At 46.1% G+C, this 10,602-nt stretch overlaps 1 protein-coding gene across 1 annotated transcript; it reads left to right on the forward strand.

The window, feature by feature from the left end:
* Window positions 1–635: 635 nt before the first annotated feature.
* Window positions 636–9,099, forward strand: LOC118317162 (zinc finger protein PLAGL2-like). The gene is made up of 2 exons (XM_035645639.2): window positions 636–791; window positions 3,215–9,099. Exon 2 carries the CDS (start codon window positions 3,630–3,632, stop codon window positions 4,914–4,916), a length of 1,287 nt encoding a protein of 428 aa, XP_035501532.1. The 5' UTR covers window positions 636–791; window positions 3,215–3,629; the 3' UTR covers window positions 4,917–9,099.
* Window positions 9,100–10,602: the final 1,503 nt, after the last annotated feature.

The following is a 10,602-nucleotide window of genomic DNA, read 5'->3' on the forward strand; positions in this document are numbered from 1 at the left end:
CCTGTCCGTTTGTTTGTCTGTCAGATTTCCAGCAGGATCATTCAGACACTAGACTGAACAGATTAAGGATAAGAACGGGACCAGAAAGAACCCATTAAAATTGTGTCCTGGATCAGGACGAAGGGGTGGATGGAGGATTTTTTCAGGATTAACATTGTGAAACAGGGTGTTATTTGACATTTTCACCAATGGAACATTACATGGATCTGGATGGTGAAAAAAATAGGCATAATTTGGGGACTAGATTGATAGATACATAGATAGTTGCTTTATTTTTAACCCAAGCTGGGAAATGCCGGTGTAACAGCAGCACGTTTCACACCGCACAACATATACACAAATAAATGTTAAATATAAGAAGTGTGAGATTTGGTGCAGTTTGACTTAATCTAAGGGGGCTGTGGAGTTATTATACCACTCGAGTCTTTTCATGTCACCAACATACACACCTGCCTGAGGACTTTGGACAACTTGAGCCATACTATACTTCCAGTGAGTGACGTCAGGCACTTGTGGATTTCATGTCATCAGCTTCATATCAGAGATACACGTTACATGTCGCTGAGCCCCCCCGCCCCCCGCCGGACACACGAACAAGTCCCGACCCCGGAGCTCCTCCGAGCCCCGGCTCTCTGGGAGAGTGACGTCACTCTCCCAGAATGCACGGCTTCGCAGCGCGGCGCCCAGCAGTCCAGGCCCGGACTCGAATAAACATCCACCGAACTTGTTCCAAAATGTCGACGTCGAGGCGGAGCGGTGGCTGGACGAGGAGCGGCGGCCAGGCGCAGGCGGTAGGTAGCGCGCCGTCGTCCCGCGGCGGCTCGGCCCAGGTCGCCGTGTGAGCCCCGCAGAGGAGTTAGCTCCCGCAAGACAAACTCCGAGTCAACTTGGTGAACCGCTCATCTTTTGTTTTTTAACCCGCATGCTGGCTCCACTCGCCCGAGCTCGCCCCGCAGCCGCACGCACGCACGCACGCTCGCACGCCGCTCGGCGGGTTTCCTCGACGGGGAACGCGGGTCGTGTTCGAGCCAACTGCCGAACACTAAACCCACTTTCACCTCGCACCGAGTTGGGCGGACGCCGCCGGACTAGCAGCGGAGTTTAGCCCCGGTCAGGTCTGGTACTGACGGAGTCCACCGGTGGGCACCGAGTTCGACCTCGGCTCGCCAACTGAGCTCCGGTCGGCGCGGTTCCGACGCCCCCCCCGGTACTTTCTGTTCCGTTTGAAAGGAACATTTTCGCCGCCGACTTGACTTAGCGCAGAGAAGAAGGTGAATAAGTGAGGAGGTTGGAGCTGCCACCAGATGGCGCTGTCCGCCCCCTGCAGGCGTCATGTTGTCATCGTGTGGCCGGGCCGCGCTGCCATGTGAGGAGCGGCCGGACAACGGAGATATGAAATATGAGGCATTATGCTGCCACGGCCACTTGCCAATGATGGGTCATTACAACAAAGAGATCCCATCTTCAATTTGCAATCGAAACACATTTTAGATTGTAGTAGTTCCTGAGCCTCAGAGTTTCTGTCAGTCAGGGAAAGGGGGGGGGGGGTCAGTTTATTAACCCTTCATTTTTGTAACCGGGGAAAAGACACTTGACTCATTACTGTCAATCGCAGGTGAAGAAAAGAAATGTGATGTGATACATGATTACTGTCTTTTCATTGGTTCTAACCATAGCTGTCTCTCTGTCACTCACATACTGCCTCCCTCGGTCACATTTGTTTCTCATTACTCCTTAGTACTAAATCATTTGTGAAGAAAAAAAGGTTCTGTAGGAAGTTAGAGATGGCGTTGGTCAGTTGAAAACCACAATGGAAGTGTCAGAAACGAATATTGGGATTTCTTCTTTTGGTTAGTGCAGTCACCCAGTCGATCACATACCTCCGCCAAGGCCCAATAGTCCCCTCGAGTAACCTCCTTTGAGGAAACTGCACCAGATATCAGTCCCCTAAATATGCCCCACTAAAAAAAAAAATCCTGAATCTGCACCAAAATGGAATGGGTTCTTTCTTGGCCCATGTCCCATCCCTCCAAGTTTTGTGGAAATTAATTTAGTAGTTTTTTTTTGGCGTAATCTTGTTGATAAACAAACGATTGGACAGGGGTGAAAACATAACCTCCCTGGAAGAGCTAATTAGCCAATAAATACATTTTTGCAAATAATTCCTGTTTGTCCAACCCAAATGATAGATATAGTCATGTCAAGTAGAAATAGTAGGTTCTCATGGTGGTATATACTGTCATATCATCCCTGAATCGTTAATGGTGTCATCCTCATCACTTTTAACATGAATCAAAAATCATTTTGTGTTTACATTTGATCTGATAATGATATTAATGATAATCATGGGACATCATGTTCTGTGATAAGCAGAGGCAAAGTGTAGGTGCAGGTAAAGTGAGAGATATGAAAGAAGTCAAAGAAAAGGCTGTGATGACTTGCCTGCACTACAGGAAGTAGTAGAAGGATAATATTCAGAGCTGATATTACATTTTCAACCATTTAAAATACAAAACCAATTCTAAGCCTGAATTTAGCTTGAAACACAAACGCATCCACTGCTCGAGGCCACAGACACAAACTCTGCTGTAAGATGTTATCACGTGAAGGTGCAGCTTTACTTCACGTCCTCAGCTTCGCGAATATTATTGTTGAGAAAAGTCAAATAATTCACATCTTCTGGAGACAGCAGAGACCTTTGGGTGGTAAAAAAAAAGATGCGCTCACTAGGCACAGATGTTGCAGAGAGGTAGGCTTTGGCCATAGAGGCGAGCTCAACAACGCTAACCAGAGTCACGTCTGTTTACACCTCGCCAGAATACCGACCAGATATGTCTTTCAGTGTAACGCTCCGAACTCGCTGCGACGGGGAATCGACATGTTCGCCCAGACTACTGTTGTAGCGTCTTCCTGCTGTTGTTTGTCTCTTCAGTTCCAGTTGTAGGCCCTGTTGCATACAACGTCAATTGCGCCCTCTGTTGTCTAAAGTGTATAATTGCGACAGGGATATTTTGGTGTTTGTCATCCAAGACATTTTGCGATATCCTTTTCTGACTAAAGAAATGGATCACAATATTTTTAAATTGCGATATATTGAATTTCAATTAATTTTCCCCAATGGTTATTATTTCATCCAGCATGTTTCTTATCATGCCATATCTTTGAACCCAATAGGCATGATTTGCACAAACTGACACTGTTCTCTGGTTTGCAGGTCTGCAGAGATGTTGAGCGGCCTCTGTAACTCAGCTGCCTGATACTCAAATAGACCGTGGGCCAACACAAGAGGTCTCCTCAGGAAACACAGCAGTCCAGTCAGTGCGTCCAAAGCTCCTCCTCAGCAGCCCTTTGGGGGTTGCTATGGCTGCTGCTGTCACAGATACCAAGTGCTGGACACAGGCTTGCTTCAGCAGGACGGGACAGACCACCAGTCATTGCCGCAAGAAACCATCCAACAGTCAACAAACAGCACTTAGCATTAATTCCAGCACTCTAAGTTAACGGAGCAACCAGAGGTCTGTCGGCCGATGGTCAGCTGTGTGAAGAATCCTCATGAGTCTTGTCTGTGTCTGCTCAGGCTCTTGGCCAGAGTCCCTGTGCAGCAGCAGAGCCAGCACTGTTCCTAGACCATGTTCCACCAGCAGGACCATCTGAAGAGCCAGCTGCAGGACGGCCACCCATCCAGCAGGCAGCTCTTTCACTGCCAGGAGTGTGGGAAGCAGTACAACACCCAGCTGGGTTACAGACGCCACCTGGTGGCAGCCCACAGTGCTGCAGCGGGCCTGCCCTGCCCAGAGGGGGCACCGTCCCTCCTGGAGCACCTGGGTGGACACACGGACAGGCCTCCCCCGTCAGAGGGCAACACTACTACTGCTGTGCCGGTGAGAGAGAGGAAGTATTCGTGTGAGCGGTGTGACCGCCGTTTCTACACACGTAAAGATGTACGGCGTCATGCCGTGGTGCACACCGGGCGCCGGGATTTCCTGTGCCCTCGCTGTGCACAGCGCTTTGGCCGTAGAGACCACCTGACCCGCCACTTGAAGAAGAGCCACGCCCAGGAGTCTGGGCTGATGCCATCCTGTACTCCCAGTACTCCTGCGGCCACACCCACCTCTGCCACACAGTGCCCAGTGAAGGAGCCCAGCCCTGTGACCACTGACATGGGCTCCATCTCCAAGGAGCCCATGGAGACTTTCTCCAGGGACATGTACAACTCCTACCCCATGGCTAATGCTGTCCCGGCGATGGGTCACTCTCATGGCCTCATGCAGGGCTCCTTATCCTCAGGCATGGGTGTCGGTCGCCACATGCCCCCCCAGTCTTCTCACCACCACCACCTGCAGCCCCCAGCAGCTCCACAGCAGCAACCCTACAGCAACATGGCCAGGTACCAGCACGGATCTACCTCATATCCTCGCGCCGACGTGGACAGTTTCCTGCTGGACCTGCAGAGTGCCCCCCCACCACACCTGACTGCAGTCAACTCCTCTACCTCTACTTCTGCCTCCCCCCAGAGGGAGGTGCTGGGTGAAGGGGTGGCTTCTGGTGGCGACCCCCACCTGCTGTGCCGTAGCCCTGCTGTCTCCTCAGCCGAGCTGTCCTGCACCACCAACATGGACCTCGGGCCCCTGCTTGGCTTCTTGCCTTTCAGCCTGCCTCCCTACAGCCCCCACATGGGGATGGGAGGGTTAGTGATGAGCTATCCACCTGCCACCACAGCCACGTCGTCTCCATCCTCTTCCACTGGGCTGTCCTCACAGGCCCCAGGGCCTTTCTCCTTCTTCCAGCCTCCCCAGGCTCACGTGCCCCAGGGCCCTGGAGCCCACAACCACAGCCAACTACCTCAGGCGTACAGCAGTCCTGCTATGAGCACTTCCAGCTCCCTACCTCACTACTATCAGGCCTTTCAGCAGTAAGCAGCTCTGTCCCCACAAACGTGGCCTTCGTCATGCTCATGGATTTTTGATGATGAGCATGAAAGGGGTGAAACATGAGAACAAATGTGTGACTTTTGTCTTTCAGTGCTTATGATGCTTATCTTAGTAGTTTTTTTTTTGTTGAACACAACAAATCACCTCATCAGTATTACCTCATTATTTAAATAGGAAGCTTGAACGTTGGAGGAAGTGTGATGGTCTCACTACAACCAAAAGTGAGAACTTATTTTGGTCAGACCTGTCACCAACAGTGGAGCACTTAACACGTATGTCACAGGTGCTGCACAGTGCCGAGTCAGAGAGTTCCGTTTAACATGTCAAGAAATACTTTGCCCAGTTACATTTGAGGAAAAATGACCCATATAACTGAAGCTGATTGGATATTTTCCCACAGCCTTACAGAAGGGGAAACCTGGGAGTGTAAGAACTACTCATTTACAGAGCTATTGCAAAAAGATTTAAAATGCAAACTAACAGCACTGAGTGTGATATTTGGTGATTTAGGCACTAAAATATGCAATTCCCCCATCCAATAATCCAGCCATGCTGCCATGTGTCCAAGTGCATCAGGAGATGAAATTACCAACTTTCATCACCAATCCTCCATAATTCAGACGCAGTAACTAACAGTGACAGTGAAGCTCGTCAAAATGTATCTGAGGTCACACCAGCACAGTGACAAACACCAATGATACAGATCTTTTTTTGCTATTTCATGTAGCATCATTAGATGAAAATGCACTTAACTCTCATTTTCAACGTGCAGGTCATTAAAGCCGACACATTAGGCACAAAGCTTCCGTCTATGGGTCAAATATAAAAAACATATATTTTAGGACAGAGCTCGCGACGCGACAGATTCCATTCAGACGGAGAAGTGTCACCTAGATTAAATGTGCTTGAACTCCATACACTGTATTAACAGAATGATTCCAATACAGATGACCTGTTGACAGCAGCTGGGAACCAGCTCTCTAATCTCTGTGGATCAGAATGTCATCTTTCACCCTAACCCTCCTGTAAAGCCCTCAGCGTCCTTGTGGCCAGAGGTGGGCCTCAGCGTAGTGCAGTAGCTGTTAACACAGATCTCTAAACACGTTCAGTTGCTGACACCTGGTGCCAACTATGATGCTGATCTCAGGGTTGCTGCCTGTCCCTTTTTTTAATTCATAAAACGTATATGTTCTATTCCCGTTCACAACCACTCACACAGCCCACGCCCAGATGCTCATAACATTTGCTATGGGAATATTTATTATGTAAAATGATGATCTCTCCTGGATAATTTTTAGTGAGATTGCACAGAAAGGTTTAACCTAGGCCTCGTCACGATAACTACTTTTTGGTTGCACGATATATTGTCCCGGAAATTATTGTGATAAACAATATTACCGTCAATTTTAAGACGTATTTTTTGATACTGAATCAGGTGAGCTCGCAGTTCTAGCCTATTGGTCGTTGCACGTGCATGTCCAAAGTTTAGATTTGTGTTTAAGGCCTCAGACAAAACAAACAAGTTGAAGACGTGGTGCCTTTAGAAAAATACTAAGAAATCCATATTTTCTGACATTTCATAGACCAAACCAGTGATTTATTAATCATATGACGAGGACAGATGCAGCGAGACTGTTGTTAACATCCATTCTTATGTCAACACGCAAGCATGTAGGCACAAATGCTATTGAGGGTAATAAAAATTATTGAGTTTATATTCATGTATCGTACGATAAGTCGATAATAATAACGTAATTATCGTGACAGGCCTAGTCTAACCTCGGTTGCAGAGACGCCAACGTGCACACGTCCCAAACCTCAACAAAACATTGTGCATCTGATGGGACTTCCTGTCAGGATGCAGGCTCCAGACAAACACAAACAGATATGTGCTCAGTACAAGTGTTGAAGGAACACGTGTGAGCATCTCCCGTGCGTGTTTGATTACATGACAGTCCTGGATCAGGTCCAGTTACATATGTGTATCTGTACAGCTATCATAAAGTAGCATATGTAGCATAAACCACAGCTCTGAGGTGAAAGCAGATGTCATCCATGTCCCCCCACTCCCATACTTTCCACAGTGGAAGGTGGCAACCCTGGTTCCAGGGCGTAGGCTGTGGTACCCAGAAGGGCGTTGTGTCAAAGTGCTCCCTGTTCCTCGTTTTGTTCTTTTCAAACTGTACCACTGGATCTGAGCAGGTCGTACCTGTGACCTATCTTCTACAAAGGTCTAACAGAGCACTTGTACCCTTTTTTCGTACCTTTTTCGGATGTTCGGCGCTGGTGGAGACGCCCCTTTCTCCATGGCCGTGGCGTGTCGTCCTCACTTAGTCTTTGCAGCACAGGCTCAGGAAAGCCAGTCTACTGAGATTCAGGGTTCACACTGTAGCATGGTGAGAATTATGGATCCTACCCAAGCGGCCTTCCAACGACGGACGCTCCGCTCATGAACGTGATCAAGTGCGGTGGAGACGAAGGAGGCCTCCAGCTGGATGTCGCGAGTGATGGATGTGATATCGGGAAGAAGATCATTCAGTGAGAGAGAGTGAGAGAGTAGGCTGATGCTCTCTCTGCCTTAAATCCACAAACTGTTGAAGGACTTCTCTCACTAGAATGGTAACAAGCCTCCGTGTTGCACCAATGTCTTAAAATGCTACTGTTGTGCCTCTCTAAGAGGGTCTCATCTCTCGACCGGGCTCAAGCACTTATGACATTTTATGAAAAGGAATGAATTTGATCTGTAGGTCAAACATGCAGAACTGTGGGTTTCTGCACTTTTGTATTTTGCTTCTAGTTACGTTGGCTCTTACTTGTGCCATTAGATTGAAACTATAAAGGTAGATTTTATGAATCTAAACTCTTTATCTAGCGGCAGACATTGACGTTATAATTCAGTCAAACTTTCTACCTCTACTTTGCATATATCTTTTTGCAAAAAAATCATTAGAGCTAGTTTTAACCTATAACAGCTAGGCAGTTTTTTACCACTGGTGGAGATGAGAGATATGTTCAACATTCAACTTTGAAGGCCCGAGTGCACACTAAAATCCTAGTGTGCGTGTCCCCAGGGTCAGACATAGTTCTCTGTACTTGCCTTTAATGATATTTCTACTTATTTTACTACCTCAGAGAAGAGACAGGCGACTGTCCATCTAACTGCAGAGAAAATGACAGTGTATAGTTATATTTTTTGTCGGAACAAGCACATGTACTTGATAGCTCCATAGTTTTTACTGAGGGTAGCTCACAACCGAATGATGTCTAGTTTAACGAGTGCCGGATTATGTCTCTTCACATTACGCTAGTTGTGTCGCGACGATGTGCCTCTGCCCTCTGCCCTCTTCAGTCTGGAATGTTTCCTGTGCGTAACAATCTGCATGTTCGCCCAGCACTGCGGTACTGTGGCTCCCCGCTTTCAGCACTTCACCTGAAAAGCAGCATCCTCACTTAATATTCCTGCTCCGACCGATGCATCTTATCAAGAACAATGTTGGTGAACGCTTTCTGCTTCCAGCTGTGTCGGTGTTTGCTGCTTTCCCGTTCCATATCTGAATACCTTCAATCTGACAAATGAAAAAAGCAGTTTGACCACATCAGGATGCGCTCGGGAAATGATGCTCCATTAAACCAAAGTATCTGGATCGTGCAATCACACAGTCAACCAACATCTATTGCTTTGTCGTTGCTGCTTTTTGTGTTGTTGTTTTTTTGCAGGGAATCAGCCATTGAAATGAGTTCCACCATGTCGATAAGTTCAGAGGAGCTCCTTATTTCCGGTCTCGTCCAATATTTAAGATACCTATTCCTGACAGAGGTTCTTTAAGAGGTGTTTTCATTGGATTTGTGACTCAGGCCTTGAATTGTTACATCGTGAGTTTGGTACTGTGTGCTTATGATGTGTGTCGACGGGGCAGTGTGTTTGTGAAGCGTTCCAGACTGAACGTGGAGAGGGGGGGCCGGGCAGAGCGCGGCGTCGCGGTGCCTGCTTTCAGGTCGGCTCCGAGAACCACTAGAATGCAGGTTTCTTTCAACTTTAACTCCGACAAGTTTTGCTTTAGGTGTTTGTATTATCACTTAATAGACTAGAATGCCATGAAAAGGAGTTGTCATTTTCTAATTATCTGGACATAAAGTACTACAAAATAAATGAATATTTAGATTTCCACTGTGTCTCTGTTGTTTTACTGAAAGGGTGCTGATAAGTTTGAAGGTGGTCAAACGTGTTGTACAATACACTCTGACAGACACTAGGGCAGCTCAATAGGATGTAAATATAAATGGGATATATACCCAACTCTTTAGTGCCTGAGCCGACTGGTGGGCAAAGGCCTTCTTGTTTTGCAAGCGTTTATTATTCTCTTTGCGCCTTGCCCTCATTTTTCACTGCCTAAACGTGCATGAAAACCCAGAAATGTGATGCAATTTGTGTGAAAATCATCTTGTGCCGGAGTGTCTCAAAGTGGCTCGATAACGCCACCTACAAATGTTTCAAAAATGAAGGCCCTCCTATAGGTTTTTTTGCCTAGATGGGATGAAATTTGGAATGCTCATTTATCTTTTCCAAACATACTGAAAAGTCCCTTGGAAACACTATTTCTATATAAATATCCTAATCTCAACAGGAAGCCATTTTTTTAAATTTGAAAGTGACGTTATATTTTATTATTATTATTTTATACACATTATACTTATTTTACAGATTTCACAAGAGCAACTTCAAATTTGGTTAGTGTCATCTTAAGACCCACAGGGATTGAAAAGTTATCCAAACCATGAGCTTTCATCAGAGGCCCTTGCCGCGACGACGATGTGGCGAATTTGGATCCATCACCGAAGGGAGGATTCACACTTTTCATGCATTTTCATTTCTTATCTTCCCAAGTATACTTTCAGCTACAAACTCATTCAACCCTTAAAATGTTCCACATTTTTTCTGACATTCAAGGTGTCATTCAGCTTTCGAATCCCATTAAAATCAATACTCCCAATAAAAATACGTTTTAAAGGCCTTTATCATAACTCCATTGCTCCAGTGCCTGTCTGACTAAGCCTGCATTATGCCAGGTAATGTAAATACAACTTTTACTATTATGAACTTAATTATTAAATCTCATTCATACAGTCCAAACGTGAAAGAAGAGAGGTAGATGTAGTGATTATTCATATAAAGGGAAACACTATTCATGTGTAGCCCACCTATCCCTATTTTAGTACTGGAAGGGCCCAGAGTTCTTTAATCCAGTTAACTTAATTCACAATAATGAACTATCTTTGAAAGGGTTATAGTTGGCCACAAAATATTCTTTCAGTTACTCTACAGAGAGCTGGAAGAATAGTAATGGGTCTGTTATTGATTATATTAGTTGTATCACCAGCTTTAAAGACGGGGGTTATTACAGCTGACTTCCAGGCATTTGGGGAAAAAAGCATTCATTTATTAACAAGTTTACAAGATGAGTAATGGGAGTGAAGAGGATATCTTTGTACTACTTTACAGCAGGCTTTACAGATGCGGGATCACGGTCACGACACATCTTTGGCCTTGTGGCTTTTAAACTGGATTAAGATTTTAGTAATGGAGCATTCAGACACTTCAGAGATGGAAATAACAAGGAGATTATAGTTTGTGTACTTAAGAGTTATAAACGGAATATTGAATCTGAATGCT

The sequence above is a fragment of the Scophthalmus maximus genome, chromosome 3, assembly GCF_022379125.1.
Source record: "Scophthalmus maximus strain ysfricsl-2021 chromosome 3, ASM2237912v1, whole genome shotgun sequence".
In the NCBI taxonomy this organism is placed as follows: domain Eukaryota; kingdom Metazoa; phylum Chordata; class Actinopteri; order Pleuronectiformes; family Scophthalmidae; genus Scophthalmus; species Scophthalmus maximus.

What these genes read in the sequence shown, in the direction of transcription:
- LOC118317162 (XM_035645639.2), top strand. Translation starts at nt 3,630, where the DNA reads ATGTTCCACCAGCAGGACCATCTGAAGAGCCAGCTGCAGGACGGCCAC.